The 16,303-nt window shown below is 28.6% G+C and overlaps 2 protein-coding genes across 2 annotated transcripts in view; one reads left to right on the forward strand and one right to left on the reverse strand.

Moving 5' to 3' along the window:
• LOC136080282 (uncharacterized) lies at window positions 1-1,083 on the forward strand. Its single transcript, XM_065796898.1, has one exon. It carries the CDS (start codon window positions 1-3, stop codon window positions 1,081-1,083), a length of 1,083 nt encoding a protein of 360 aa, XP_065652970.1.
• An 11,367-nt stretch (window positions 1,084-12,450) lies between these two features.
• Window positions 12,451-16,303, reverse strand: part of LOC136080283 (uncharacterized) — an 84,426-nt gene continuing 80,573 nt past the window's right edge. Inside the window, exons 14-15 of the mRNA XM_065796899.1 lie at window positions 12,757-12,993; window positions 12,451-12,677 (exon numbers count right to left, since the gene is read on the reverse strand). Coding sequence (XP_065652971.1) covers window positions 12,604-12,677; window positions 12,757-12,993 — 311 coding nt within the window. The 3' untranslated portion in view covers window positions 12,451-12,603. The remainder of the gene's footprint in view (window positions 12,678-12,756; window positions 12,994-16,303) is intronic.

Raw genomic sequence — 16,303 nt, forward strand, 5'->3', positions numbered from 1 at the left:
ATGAACTATGGCCTTTTAACTAGGTCAACGCGATTATTGGCATATGAATTTGCTTTAAAAAACAATAACATATGCCCATCATCATGGATCAAAAATAAAATTGCAGGCATTGATTGGTTGCAAGGTTTTATGAAAAGACAACCAGAGTTGTCTCTACGAACACCTGAAGCAACGAGCTTCGCTCGATCAACAGCTTTTAACAAACACACTGTAAGAGAGTTTTTTCAAAATCTTAAAATGGTAAGAAATCGATATAAATATAATCCTAACTGTATATATAATGTTGATGAAACTGGTTTAACAACCGTTCAAAAGCCCGTAAAGGTTTTAGCTGGTAGAGGAAGCAAACAAGTTGGAAGAATCACATCTGCAGAACGAGGAACATTAGTAACTGCATGTTGTGCCTCTAATGCTATTGGAAATTCCATTCCTCCATTATTTATTTTTCCTAGGGTAAAGTTTCATGATTACATGATTAAAGAAGGACCTCCTAGATGTGTGGGATTTGCAAATCCTTCTGGTTGGATGAACTCAGAAATTTTCATAGAATGGATTAAACATTTTGTTAAATATTCAAACTGTTCTCAGGAATCTCCAGTTTTGTTACTTCTCGACAGTCATGAAAGTCATATTTCTGTTAAAGGCTTGGAGCTTGCAATTCAACACGGAATTACAATGATAAGTTTTCCTCCCCATTGCAGCCATAAATTGCAGCCATTAGATAGAACTGTTTTTGGACCATTGAAAAGGTTTTACAATTCTGCATGTGATAATTGGATGGTTTCAAACCCAAGACCAATGACCATTTATGATATTGTTTCAATAGTTCGAGAACCGTATACAAAAGCTTTCTCACCATCTAATATACAGACAGGATTTAGAGTAGCTGGCATTGAGCCATTCAATTCTGAAATTTTCAAAGATGACGAATATTTACCATCATCAGTTACAGATAGAGCTGCTCCAGATACAGTTACTATCACTCCTGTCAACAACATGGAATCTGAAATGATACCAGCACATGTTAATCACATAGAGTCTGAAATAACTATAGTAAATATTGAAACAAGTATTTTAAACTAAGTGTCAACAAGTGTTGCTTCTATAATCTCACCTGAGGTTTTAAAACCTTACCCAAAAGCATCTGCCAGAAAAAAAAATGTTAAAAGTAGGCAGTTAAAAACAAGGATCTTGACTGATACTCCTGTCAGAAATGAAATTCGTTTGTCAAAAGAAAAGAAAATTTTGAAGCAAACCAAAAATCAACAAAAAGTCTCCACAAAAGATAAGAAAGAAACTAAGAATTACTTGCTTAGGAATAAAAAACAATGTAAACCAAAAGCTGCTTCACAACTTGACTTTCACAAATGATGAAATATTCTTAATCAAAATATTGTACTTTTAACAAGTTTTGTAAACTTAAAAGTTGTATTCTTATTTCAGTCTTTATATTTCAGTTCTTATAAATTTCAAGTTGTTGTAAAGTTTTAAACGTATATAAAGCGGGTAGCTTATAGCTGCTGTGATTTATACATTTTTTAATTAAAAATTAGACTAGTGGGTTTAACTGCTATATTTAAAAAATAATTTAAAAATTTAGATGTATTATATGTTATACAATATTACCCTTTGACTAAATTATTTACAAGATTTAGTTATAGAAGTGTTAAACGTTTAGATAATATTACGCATATAAGATCAATGTGCCCCAAGTCGGAGATCATAGTACCCCATAGTTTGGGGTACATTGATATTTTGAGAGGGTTGTTTAAAAGTTAAAATTATTCATGTTTATCATTTTTTTAAATCAAAATATTTATATATTCCAAAAGCCAGATAGTTCTACATGTGTTTCGTAGTTAATAAGTTTTTACATCTCTTTCAGGTTCTGCGCAATTTTCAAAACACTGCTACGGCGATCAATGCGCCCCCATCTTCCCTATATATAGTAATTTTTTTTAGATGTAATTACGTCTGGAAAAAAAATTAGACTAAAAATCTAATATTTTACTCAGATGTAGTTACGTATAGAACTTTTATGGTGGTCAATAACTCAACCTAATTTTGAAATTAAGGTTATGAAGTTTTTGACTTTTAACCAAAAATTTTTGATTTTTATATTTACACATTTATTAAAATATGCGCTACTAATTTTCCAACCTACTAAATCGTTGACCTACTATATTTTTGACCTACTGAATTTTTAACCTACTGAATATTAAACCTACTGTATTTTCAATTTTATAACTACGCCTTTCCGGTCTGTATATTGTATATTTTGTTGTTGATCTGAATACAAGCCATATTTAATCAGCTTTGGTGCAGTGGTTGAAGCGCTGTCTTCAACAACTGCGCCAAATTTCAGAATCGGGGGGTATAAGGTGGAAAGAGTGCTTGGAAAACTTATTGATTCTTAATATAAAAAGAATATAAACACAAATTAAATGCTTTATATTCAAATAAATATTTATTTTAACATTCATTGTAAAATAAACGCGCAAAATAAAGAGCTTGGCTAAACCTTAAAACTTAATTGGTACTTTTTAGCAAAAATATTCAGAAAAATTATATTTCTGTTGACTTAAATGTCATATAAACATAGTTAGACTAATTTTAAAACATATAAACTTTAATTATTAAACCGAATTTGAACTGATGCAGTCACTACAATAGGCGGAAAAAAAAAGTCGCAAAATATTTCAAAAGAAACTCTTTTGTAATATTAAAATATTAATTAATAATTTTGTAATAATAAATTATTAATTATTAAAATTAAAAAATATTAAAAAAAAAACTAGTTTTGACTTATTTTTACTTTCGTTTGTTTAATAATTCTTGTCTTTTAGATCAATATTAATACTTTTCTATAGAAAAATAACACTCAATTTTTATAAATATATATATAGAAATATAGGCTAATTAAATAATTTGATAATTTTTTTTCTTGAACTTTTTTGTGGATTATCATTAATAAATTTTTTTTAGGTAATATACTGATATATGTTCTTTAAGTAATAAACAATCTTTGAATATGCAATTGATATTAGTTTTATTTCCATTCCAAAACGAAAATACTCTTCATAATCTGAGTGAATTCTTATGTTAAATGTAAAGTCGTTAAGTATGAAGGTCAAGAAACTTTTTTAAAATGTAAACAAGAATTTACGCATAAACCAATGTTTTTTTTTTTCTTTTTAATGACTTTTGTTTGTACAAAAAATTGATTTTTCAATATTTTAGAGCTCTTTACAAAAAAATACATTACTTCATCATTGAGAGTTTTTTTGGCTGCACACTTATATATAATTTACATGCTTGTATAGAGGTTGAAAAAACTTGATCATAAAAGGGGTCATTCAGCTATAAAAACGCATCAAAATACATTTATTAAAAATGTCTGCAAGTTTTATACAACTACACCTTTTGAAGATGTAATTGAGAACTTGAAAGTCATATTTAAGAAACGTAAGTTGTAATTTAGAAGATGAAAGTTTTAATTGAGAAACGTAAGATGTAATTTAGAACATGAAAGGTGTAAATAAGAAATTGTAAGATGAAATTGAGAAGATAAAAGTTGTAATTGAGAAAAGTATAAAAAATACAAAGTTCTTTGTATTTTGAATTTTGTAGTCTTAATATACTTTGTGATTTAAGGCTGGAAATAATAATATAATATCAATAAAATAGAAAAAGTTATGAAAAAGGCATTTGAGGTTTAGGCGGTAACTGGAAAAATCCAATTGGGTGTCAGTTAAAACTTTCTTTTATATTTGTTTGTGAAAAATTTAATTGAGATCTCAGATGAATAATAAATAAAACACAAATAATCTATTCAAATAAAAATTTAATATTTAAATTCAAAAAACGTCATTAAAAATTATTGCAATATTCAGTTAAGCACTTCCATATTTAAAATCCTTGCGTAATGCGTGGTCATATGTTGACAAGCGCGTGTACAATCACCTCCCATTATTGTATTTTTTGCCAAAGTAATAATTCTTTCTAAATACTGCATTCGTTGCTCCATAATCTCAGCACCGAATACAGGTAGAATGCAAATAATATTTTAACGTTTATCTTTATTTTGGACCAGATAGCTACCTTTGGGTTTAACGTTGGGCTTTAGGGTCCTAGTCGTAACAACTGAGTCGGTGAATTTTCAAACACCCTTTCCAAACGAGTGTGACATGGAGCATTGTCTGTTACGGCAACCAAATCCTCTAAACGATTCCCGGGTGTAACCCACCGGTTAAACAAAGCCAACATTCACTCGTAATAAGAATCTCCTTTAAATGATCCTCTGCCCGTTTACATCATGACAATATTTGTTGTTCATATAGGTGCAATCTGATGCATGTTTGAACCTTTTGAAGAAGGTATTTTCATTAGTGCTTTTTTCCCCTGTTTGGCAATTCCTTGGGTTTTTCTACAAAAAAGATTAAAATTTGTTTCATCCAACCAAATTATCTGATAACCATTTGTGATGTGTTCGTTAATGTACCTAATATATTCAGCTCTTTTTTCTTTGTTTTTATTACTATTCATTGTAGTAGGCTCCTTGTGCGCTTTTTTAAATGTAAATAGTCTGCCTTCGAGGTAATTGGCAGTTGTGTTATGCTGACGCTAATATTAATTTGTCTTAGTATCCTTGTTTTAATGGCTAACAATGCCAACTGATAGTCACTTTCAATCCATGTTAGAGTTTCTTCAATTGGATCATCGGTTAATTTTTTTGGTGTAAAACCACCTCTTCCAATAAAATTTAAGCTTCCGTTTCGGACCCAATTGTATGCTGTCTTATATTTGACACCTAAAGTTTGCGCCAGAGTCACCTAATTGTCGATTCGATCAGCACATTCAGTTACTCTTCTTCTATCTTTCGATGAAGATAAAACATGCTTTCTTTCAACTTGATCAGTTGTATGTATTTCAAGTCTACAAATTGGACAAGGTGGTTCTGGTTCTTCCAGAAGTGGTTGTAAACAAATTTGGTGAAATAAATGCTCGCACGGATTCAATTTAATAACAGACTTTCTATTCATAGTGTATTGACAAATAACACAACGATCTTTCAATTCCATTACTGTATTACTGTATAGCTGGTGCATAAAAATGCTAAACTTGATATTATTAAAATTTAAATGCATGTCCAAGAAGATCTTCTATAATGACCTTTGCGCTTACATTGATTTCGCAAATACAAATATTTGATAATATTTTATTAACTTTTTAATTAAAATTAAAAACTTAATAACCAACTTTTATTAATAAAGTTTAACTTAATTAGGCAAATATTTATGAATATTATATAGATATTTAATATATAACTAGGCAAGATAATTTATACTAAATATAAAACCTTACAAACAAAATCTTTGGGAAATAAAGAAAAACTTTTACAACATCCAAAACTATTATCGTTTATTTCAATAATCTTTCAAAATACTTTGATAAATAAAAAATAAATATCAATAAATAAACGTTGGTGAAACTCCAAAAACAAGTTTTTTTCAGATTTTTTTTTTTCGAAAGCATGACTTTCATCAGTTCCGGATTAAGACGACCTTGCGTCACATTTGTAAATAATACATTTTTGGAGCATACTAAAGATCGCTAACCTAGCAAATATGCGTATAAATACTGCACATATATGTAGGAAGAATCGCCCTTTTACTTTTGGATCCGGCGCCGGAACAATAGCCAAGGCCTAAGCAAAAACTTAACAGGATTAGTGGACATAGCTCGCACTTAACAGGATTAATAGGAAGTTAGATGGTTTCCTAGTAACATTTGCCGGTTTTTTTTTATTGATTTGTAACTACAATTGTAACTATCTTGACTCTTATTTTTAGGCTAACTTATTTTTTTTTAAAGTGAAACTGAATTGATATAAAAAAAATTGATTAACTTGAAGCAGAAAAAATCGTCGAAAAAAATACGTTTTCATAAAAGCATTGCATAATAAAAAGATGAGAAATAAAAAGTCTTTTAAAAATAAATTATATTCTAATCTTTTATTCTAATCTTTATTCTAAAAATTTAATTTCATATTCTAATCTTATATTCTAATTTTCATTCTGAGATTCTAACCTTATATTCTGATCTTTGTTCTAATATTCTAGTATTCTAATATATATATATATATATATATATATATAAATATATATATATATATATATATATATATATATATATATATATTTATATATATATATGTATATATATATATATATATATATATATATATATATATATATATATATATATATATATATATATATATATATATATATATATATATATATATATATATTGTGTATTTAATTATTTTAGGTATCCCAAAAAGCACTGTGCCATAGCGCAGAGGTTAAATAAATAAATAAAGAAAAAGGTCTGAGGTTTAGATAGAAAAACAAAATAAGTTTTCATGCAAAATTGTTTATATTGTCTTGAAATTCAAGAGTCAGTTTGTTGCAAAAAGAGAATTTTTTTTAGTTCTCAGTATTTCCTTATTAGTATGAAATAGAATGATAAAAATACAAAAATGATTTCAAAGATGAAAATGCAGATAAAAATGGAGATAAAAACAAAATGAAATTTTTATTTTAATAATTTAGTTGCTCCAAAAAGTCTTATCGCAGAGTATCGCGGAATAGCGTTTAACCAGGAAGTTCGCGCCTCTTTCCTTATCAATGATGCATATATGTCAGAGCCCGCTTTAAACCATGGACCTCCTTGAAGTTAAAAGTCTAACCACTACACCACAACTGCTTAAAAATTAGGTTCATGTTTTTAATCTAACGAATCATTTCTCAATGCAGAATTAGTGTTTCTATGCTATGGAACTCCGCATGAGTTATTATTAACCATTACCTAAGAATTTTGTGTAACATGTATGATTTCAATAGATAGCGTAAAACTCTTTTAAAAAGACAAATGATGACCTAAAACACAAAACTAATGCGCTCACCCAACCCTAAATTTGTTATTTTTATTTTAGAATTAATAAAACAAGAAAAAATTGTAATGATTTAAATTCCTATTAAATATTACTGAAAATGCTTTAGTATTTTTGAACCGGATATAGTATTACACCGGTCAACGAAAAAGATAAAAAATTTGTATTTTTAATTTTTTTTTGCTGTTTCTATCTCGATTTACAAGTAATTAGCGAGAATGGCAACAATATTATTCGAGCAGCATTTGGTTTTTGATTTTTATGTGCTCTCCTTTACTATTTTACTTAGATTTTGGGGTTTTTTAATACTTAAAAATAAATTTAAATGTTTTAAATTTGACATTGGCAAAAACTTTGGGCGGGATCGGACGTGTTTTGGTAAACTAAATTAAAAATGGCAAGATGTACCGTTTCATTTCTGAGAAAACCTTATTGAAAATTTTTAACAAGAAGTTTGATAAAATGGAAATTAAGCTGTTAAATCTTCAAGAAGAAAATGCAAAACTTAAAAAAGAAACAAGGAGGCGGGAGTGGGGTAATGGCGAACGCGGTGTAACTACGAACATAGTCAAAAACAGCATTATAGAAAAATATATTTGACAATTTATTTTTTACCTGCTGAGAGGGGATCCCATGCTAAGTTCTAGACGTGCAATAGTGTAATAAAGCTGCAATTATTGTTCACTATAATTTGATTTTAACTTTTTCTGATAATTTTATGCAACTTTTTTCATGAGTAGCATTCTATTGTAGCTTCTATGGATATAAAACCACTCCTTTTTTTGTTGTTATTATGATTTTGTTATTAATATGATTGTATGATTTTTGCAGTTATTACAATTAGCATTTTATTCGTTATTACACAACAGTGTTTGTGATTGCCCCCCGGTGTGTTTGGAATTACCCCACGAACGTAGGGTAAATCCGAACACCAATGGTTTTATTTTTGCCATAAATTTTTATTTTATAAAATGATTAACAATAATTGTTTCTTAGGGTTTGTAACTGAATAGTCAAACTAATTGATAAACAATAAATATGGTCAATTTTGTATAACTGGTGTCTATAATTCGGATTCCCGCTTAGGTGTTCGCCAATACCCCACTCTCCCCTAAACTAAGAAAATCGGCGGAGATTCTTAGCGAGAAATATGAAATATGAATTTATTTTTCAAGAACTTTCTGAAACCAAAAAAAAAATCAAACTCAACATCAAACCAAAATGATATAACAAACGTTGCTGTCAAAGACAAACTAGTTGATTTGGAAGACAGGTGCAGAAAGAGTAATCTAAGGTTTAAAAAGCGTTGTTCGGGAATCCCGATTTCAATCGAACAACTTTATTTTTTTTAAAGAACTAGTACGAAATTTTAATACGAAAGCACATAAAATTAAAATAAAAAGAGAACGCCAAACTTTGCTTAAATATCCCGCTTGCGTTGCATGAAAAAAATTTAATGTAATAATATAAAATAAAAACAATTTAATGTAATAATATAAAATAAAAACAACTTAATGTAATAATATAAAAGAAAAACAATTTAATGTAATAATATAAAATAAAAACAATTTAATGTAATAATATAAAATAAAAACAATTTAATGTAATAATATAAAATAAAAACAATATAATGTAATAATATAAAATAAAAACTTCTTTTTGCTCAAAACGTCATTTGTATTTTGAATATATCAAAACTATAACAGAACTATAATTAAACTTAAATATATCAAAAATATAATAGAACTAAATAGAAATGTAGAAAACACAAATTAATAATCATCTTTAACACGTCAGCAAAGCTGCATGTTTATCAACGTTAATAAATCCAATAAATGTTAAAAAACATAAAAACTAAACATATTAAATGTTTGTCATTATTAATTATTTTTTCTACTAATTTAGCTCTGTTTTTCAAACTTTTTTTTAAGTTTGATTTTTAAACGTATATTAGAAAAAACAAAGAGTAAAAAAAATCGACATATAAAAGTGTTTAGATAGTTGAGTCAAAATATGTGAAACATAAAAAGTTTGTTTTAAATATGAAATTTGAACTGCACATAGGAAAGAAGTTTAAAATTTAAGTTTGCACTCAGAGTACTTCAAAAAATCAAAAAAACTAGTAGAGAGGCATCTGGACTCATTTTATTTTTAGAATAATCTGAAAGCAATCACAGATATTGAAAGTTGACATAAAACAAATAAAATAAATTGACAGAAAGGTTAAGTTAAAGTAATTGTTGATGTATAAACTTTACACCAAAGTATTTTTAAGAAAAATGTTTCAATCTTTGATTATGCATTTTAAATTTTTATTTTATTGTAAATATATAATACATTAAATACAATAGATCCTCCGCTCCTTAAGAAGATTAAAAAATATTGTTTTTAACGTGGTTATGGGCTTTATTAAAAAATCATCTGCTATTACAGTCTTAATGGAAATATCATAATATAATTTAAACTTTGTCTAGTTTGTATTTTATATTGATTTTGATTATAAAATTGATTTTTTAATAAAATAATGAAAATGGGAAGAACTTTGCTAAACCTCACAAACGTTCATCTTTTAAGATTAGCACAAACTATGCTGAGAGCATTTTTATAGTTTCCAAAAAAGTAAAGGGACAAGTAGCCTTTTCTCTTCTTAAAGAAATTTATTTTGATCGAGAGGAAAGTTTAGGAGCTTAAGTCTTTCTAAGAACAGGAGAAACTAACCAAACAAAATAAATATGACAAAGATTCTTTTAATAATCAAATAACTTGGCAAATACATTACGACTAAAACAGTTCAAGTCTATTAAATCTTAAAAGCGAGTAGAAATGGTATCAAGTTTGAGTCAAACATAGTGAAAGCCCTGGATACATAAAAGTTAACGACTTTCCTATTTTTATGTCGCGAAAACTAAACAACTTTCAAGAAAAAAAAGGTGAAAACATTGTCACAGTGAGTCATTTAATCTTTTTAAATTATATTTTAAATTGAAATACTTTGTTTTGAAATTATCTTTTTAAAATCATAATATACTCAAGGATCATTGAAGGCTATAGTAACCTTGTTTAACCAAATTAAAGACATATAGCAGTTCCAGAAGAACGTACCTAGAGACAAAGATGTTGCTTGCTTTAGTCTACTTTGAAAAACTTAATGAGAATCATTTTTCATGACAACCATTGTGGAGAGATTAAATCTCCATGAATGCAAATATGTATTAGCATTCTCACATAAGTTGAACAACATTTCGCTATATATTTTATGTTATTATTATAACCTTTATAATAAAAATTCATATGAGAAAGGTACTATATTAAGTGGCTTTTTTACGCAATAGTATTTTTATAATTTGAATTTTCATACTAAAATGTAAGCTCATAGAGGTAAACATGCTTATGTATGACATAAAGAGTTTTCTAAAACGTTTGTGGATGCAAGTTGCCGCTCCGTGGACAGTTTAATGAGCATATCAATTCAAGATAAAAAAATGTTCTCAACATTTTGAAGTCTCGCAGAACAGCAACAAATATGAGGAAACAAGCATGAGAATTGCTAAAATCTTCAGCTCAAAAAGCTATCGAACATTAATCAAGCGGAAAGCATAGACTTTGGTAAAAAAGTTAAAACTGTAAAACCATTAAAAATAACTATTAAAAAACAAAAAAAGTAATAATATATATAATATTGAATGTACAGGGTGACCACAAAGTATCCGCACACGAGACGGTTTCATCTCGTGAAACCGTCTCGTGTGCGTGAAAATATAAGTGCTTTTACGCTTATATTTTCACGGTTTGTGAAAATATAAGCGTAAAAGCACTTATGTATTTTCTTATTTATTTGTTGTTTTTGGTTAATATTATGTCATAAACTTTATATACTTTACTTTATATACTTTGTAAACTATGTTCAATTGGTTTTTTTAGAATGGTGCGCGTTTCTCCTTATCGTCAATCTATCATCGAGTTTCACAAAAAAGGCTACTCAGCGAGCTACATTCGGAACCGTTTACATGCGCCAAGACGGACAATTTACGACACAATTAAACGCTTTGACGAGTTGGGAACAAGTTCTAATCATCCAAAATCCGAAAGACCTCGAACAGTGATCACTGCGAGCAATGTGAAAAAGGTACGTGATCGCCTGCGTTTGAACCCCAATCAATCTGCTCGAGGTCTCGCAAAGAAAATGGGGATAAAACGAACTTCAATGGCAAAGATAATCAAAAAGAAGCTTAAGCTCAAACCATACAAGAAGAACAAGTCGCAACTTCTTTCTCGAGCAGCTAAAGTCAAACGTAAAGACCGTTCTCTTGGACTTCTTCACCGTTTCAACGGAATTGATTTTCGCAACATCTTGTTCACTGACGAAAAGATTTTTACAGTGGAAAGCATTCTTAATAAGCAGAACGATCGAATTTGGGCAAAATCTCAACCAAATGTCTCGGTTTCACGCAGTTCTCATCCTGCTTCAGTTATGGTATTCGCCGGGATAACGGCTCATGTTAAGACACCGCTCATATTTGTTCCACAAGGTATAAAGGTCAACGGTGACAATTATTTGGATATGCTCAAGAAAGAAATTGTTCCTTGGGCTCAAAAAGAACTTGGAAATCGTATTTGGACGTTCATGCAAGATGGAGCTCCAGCCCATAAAAAGAAGACAGTTCAGGATTTTTGTGCGGCAACTTTTCCTGATTTTATCAACTTTTCTCAATGGCCGCCATCGAGCCCCGATCTTAACCCAATGGATTTCTCAGTCTGGAGCGTCCTAGAAGGAAAGGCATGCCAAAAGCCGCATAAAAATATTGAAAGTTTAAAAAAATCACTACTGAAAGCTTGGGATTCTCTGGACCCTGCCTACTTGCTCGCCACCGTCGAAGCATTGCCGAGACGCCTACAGGCCTGTTATTTTGCTGATGGAGGAAAATTCGAATTCAATCTTTGAATCATAATTGTTATAGTTCAATAAATGTTTTAAAATAAAATTTGTGTTCCAAATACTTTCTACATGCTTTTTATTAAGCTCTTTATCTGTGCGGATACTTTGTGGTCACCCTGTATTTTTAAAAGATTTTGTTTAGTATTTATTATCATATTATGCTACAATTGGAACCAATTGCATACTTAATTACTATGTTTGACTATTCTATCCACATGTTCTACTTTTCAAGCCACTATGTTCCTAAATTAAATTCAAGTAGATCTAGCGTTTTTTCTCCAAATTAGAGCAATCTGGTGTTTTTTAATATATACTAAATTCCAGAAATTGAAAAATTGATTCATGTAAACTGTTATTTTTTGATAAACTTCGCCTTTCTGACAACATATTTACCTATTTTTAATATGGTATAATTGACTTTTTGGTAGATTTTCAATGTTAATTTTCCAATATTTGATATCTTGATATATTTGATATCTTCCTGAATTTTCTACAGAAAAAATGAAGTTTTCAGATGTCTCTCTATACTTATTTGATAAACTTTTTTCGGGGTGAAACTCTGAGAGTAACTTAAATCTTAAATTTCTGAAACGTGTGCCCAACAATTTTATTTTAACAAATGTCTGAGCAAAAAATACAACAAACAAATAATATTCACGCAAGTTTTCAAAAAAAGTAAACAACCTATATCGGTGTAAAAAGAAACTTTTTAAAAACGCCACACTAACGTCAGTGTCCAAACATCATTACCGATCTTGCGAAAGAATAAACCTTGTGCATTTCCTGAATAAAAATAAAAAAAATAAAAAAATAAAACTAATCAAAAACCAACAAAAGGAAAAGATATTATGCTTGCTTTTACCTAGCCACTCTTTTTTTCCAAAAGTAAAAACTTGAGTAAAATCGCCTTGTAAATTCCTTCTCATAGCAGGATCAACAAAGCTCGCAGCTGTTTTATAAAATTCCTCATTGGTTATTGCCAACCATTTCTTTAAAATTTTGTGGAACATCATGTATGTTTTTTGATTACGGTGGATTGCATACAGCTCTTTAGTGGACAAATGTCGTCCAAGAACTGAACCAATACGTACGTCCAATGCTAAAATATATATTATTATTTAAGGAGTCTTCATAAAGTACGTACAGGTATGGGGGAGGAAACAAAAACGTATGAATGCTTTCATGAAGATGTTAAAGACAGCGACTAAGTACGCAGTTTGACTATCTCTCCTAAAATTTGTTTTTTATTTCTTAGTAAAGCATCAATTTTTACGAGTTTAAAAAATTACTATTATGTTATGTAACGTAGATATGTCAAATTACTTAAGTGTTTTTTTGTTGTAAATGTTTTAGAAAATTTATGCTTTAGAGAAAGAAGGGTTGATTTCGTAATAAATAATACATATAGGGGAAGGAATTTGTTGAAAGCATAAAGGTGTGTACACGGTGGAAAAGAAGCTCCTAAATCAGTGGTTTGCGTACGTACTTTAAAGATGCCCCCTAAGAAAAATTTTGTAAGTACGTAAAGGGCCAGGGGCTTATTGAAAGCATATAGAGGTAAAAAAAGGAGAAAAAAGGGGTCCTAAACCAGTAGTTTTACTGCGTACGTACTCTATTGATGCTCATTAAGAAAAAATGTATGTAATGCGTTGGTCGATTATAATGTTTTTGTTTAAAAAGCTTTTTACATAATATGTAATAAAAAGTTTAATTGAAGTTATGAATTAGTATTCTAATAAATATAATAAAATGTCAAAAATAAAATATTACTACTGGGAAAAATTTGAATTTTTTAATAAAACATCCTCCCATACTGCACTTATCAAAACAATAACTTATGAGTCAATAAACCGTTCTATATTTGTCTACCCTCGAGAGCTTAATAGAAGGGGAGGAGGGGGGCAAGTTTAATAAATTATTTTTTGGAAACTTTTCCCTCCAACCCAAAGCTTATTAAGACCTCTCCCGTTTATTAATTTTTACTTGGTCTTAACAAAATGTCTTTATCTCAAAACTAAAAAAAACAGTTCTTATAAAATCGGCCTTCAAAATTATAAAATAATTATTTCAGTCACGAATAAAAACAAAAACTTTCCGTGTACACAGGCTTTAAAAAATTTGTCAGCCTAGTAAAACTCGATTTGTCGAAAAATGAGCATTTGGTTTATTTCAATGATTATTTATGTTGCATCATAAAACGACATTTATAGTGTATTTATTTTCAAACAATTAATGAAATACGTAACTTCACCGCTATTAGTTTTAATCTTGTCTAATTAAAAAGTCTGTCTTTATGTAATTATGCGACTTTTTATATCAAATAAACTAAGATCATAAATCAATACATATATTTTACATGTATTCTGTATTTTTTTATGGCTTATCTTTCGTCTTTAAAGTTGTAGGTTAGAAATAAAGATTGTTTTGTAATATTGATCCTAGCATATAACACACTAGCAATTAATGCTTTGCCTGCTTTACCTTCTGATCGAATCGACTTTTTTTAAAATAATAAAATCTTATCAAAACATCGATTGCTTAGTTTTTTTCTTTTTTTCTTCTTACTCCTTTTATTATCTTTTTAGTCCAAAAATTATGCTAATTATGTTAATTATGCTGTCTGTCAAATATTAAAAATGACAAATTAAGGGAATAGTATAAGATTCATTTATAACTAATTTAATAGATTCATATTTTTTACGATTGTAACTGCATGTGGCTTTTACAATTTAATATCTTTAGTTATAATGATGCTTCAAATCTTTAAAAGAGTAATAATAGTTTAAGTTATATAACTCTTAACATTTAATTTACGCGACTGAAAATTTTGTAGTTGAAAAACTTAAAAATAAAAGAAATACGGAAGGTTGATTTACAAAGTTTTTTAGAAACATATTTGAAGCCTTTAAGAATTTTTTTCTCAAAATTTTTTGAGAGTCAACAAAAAAAAGAAAGCTTTGAGGTTTAAAATTTTCACGATTGCTATCATTAAATATTTCTCTTAGTTGAAAATATAAAGAAAGTAAAACCAACTACATGGCCACTAAGGTGTTTGTTTTATTTTCGAAAAACGTAAAAGTTCAATCGGAAGGTAAAAAATATGCAGTTCTTTGAGCGCTTTGAACTATTTTTGAAATAATTTGTAGGAAGTCTTAGCATAAATATCTTTGAATTTTTATTTTTAATCTATGTTTGTAAAAACTTTTTGAAAAAATAAGAAAAAGTTTTTATTTTTGGAAACAATTTTTAAACCTTAAAATGCCTGTAATCTCAATACATTTTGTTATATTTTTTTAAATTTATTAAAGAATACTTTTTAATTTGTAAGTATTATATTTTAAGTACTCATTACTTTGTATGTGGTACGTGGTATTATATTGGTTTTTTGACATAAAAACAGTTACAGGGGGCTTTTCTGGGAAATATTTAAAAGAGAGAAACTTGAAGGAAAATGAAGGAATATTTTTTGTAATCAGTCAATCAAATCCAAAAAATCTTTTCTCAATAACCTAAAAAAAATTAAAAATTGATAAAACTATAAAAAACTTTATTTAACAAGTAAAATTTATATTGAAATAGGGTAAATACAATCCCAGTCATTTAATAATCCACTCTAATCCAGTTATTTTTTGAAACAAAATAGATTAACATTTGTATTTAAAACTTTAAAAAACATTGAATTTCAAACACTTTGTTGAAGTTCATTGAGTTTTTGTCTTTCCACACCTATGTCAGACACTAGCTACAACTTGTCTGTTATTAATGGGACCAAACAAGGAGCCTTATCTTTACTGACGTTGAGGCTTTCTAATACATCTTGATCCGTTATCTAGTACTTAAAAAAAAGAAGTTCACTTGGACATCTTTAAAAACAAAAAAGTTAATCGGCCATATTACCATATTCCCTATATTCTATATCTGTATAGACAAAAACTACCAAAGTAGGATCCAGATATGTCTGTCATATATGTCAAAGTAGGATCAGTATGTCTGAGAATAAAGCGGCTAGTAGTTTCCACTCTAGCAACAACCTGAGCACCTAAAAATTGCAAAACTCAAAATTTTTTATTTGCCAGTAAGCTATCATATCCCAGGGGCGGATGCAGGATTTTTTTATGAGTAATGCCTATTTTTTAATACAAACCTCTCTAGCCAGTAAAGGAAAGTAAAAAAGTACGGTGGAGGGAATTAGGGGTGTGAGAGAGGGTTAAAGCAATCTCTTACAGCTAATTGGGCCAAAGAGTCTGTTTAATTATTACTTGTTGATTTTAGTTACCCATCTAAAATAAACTTATTGAAAATAATGTATTGACTTTTCTATTTTTTGTTGAATATAAATCAAAAACACTCTTCAGTTCATGATATTTGTCTTTAAATCCAAAAATGTAATGATCTTAGTTATGGTAGAA

This window comes from Hydra vulgaris, chromosome 05, assembly GCF_038396675.1.
Source record: "Hydra vulgaris chromosome 05, alternate assembly HydraT2T_AEP".
Lineage (NCBI taxonomy): Eukaryota > Metazoa > Cnidaria > Hydrozoa > Anthoathecata > Hydridae > Hydra > Hydra vulgaris.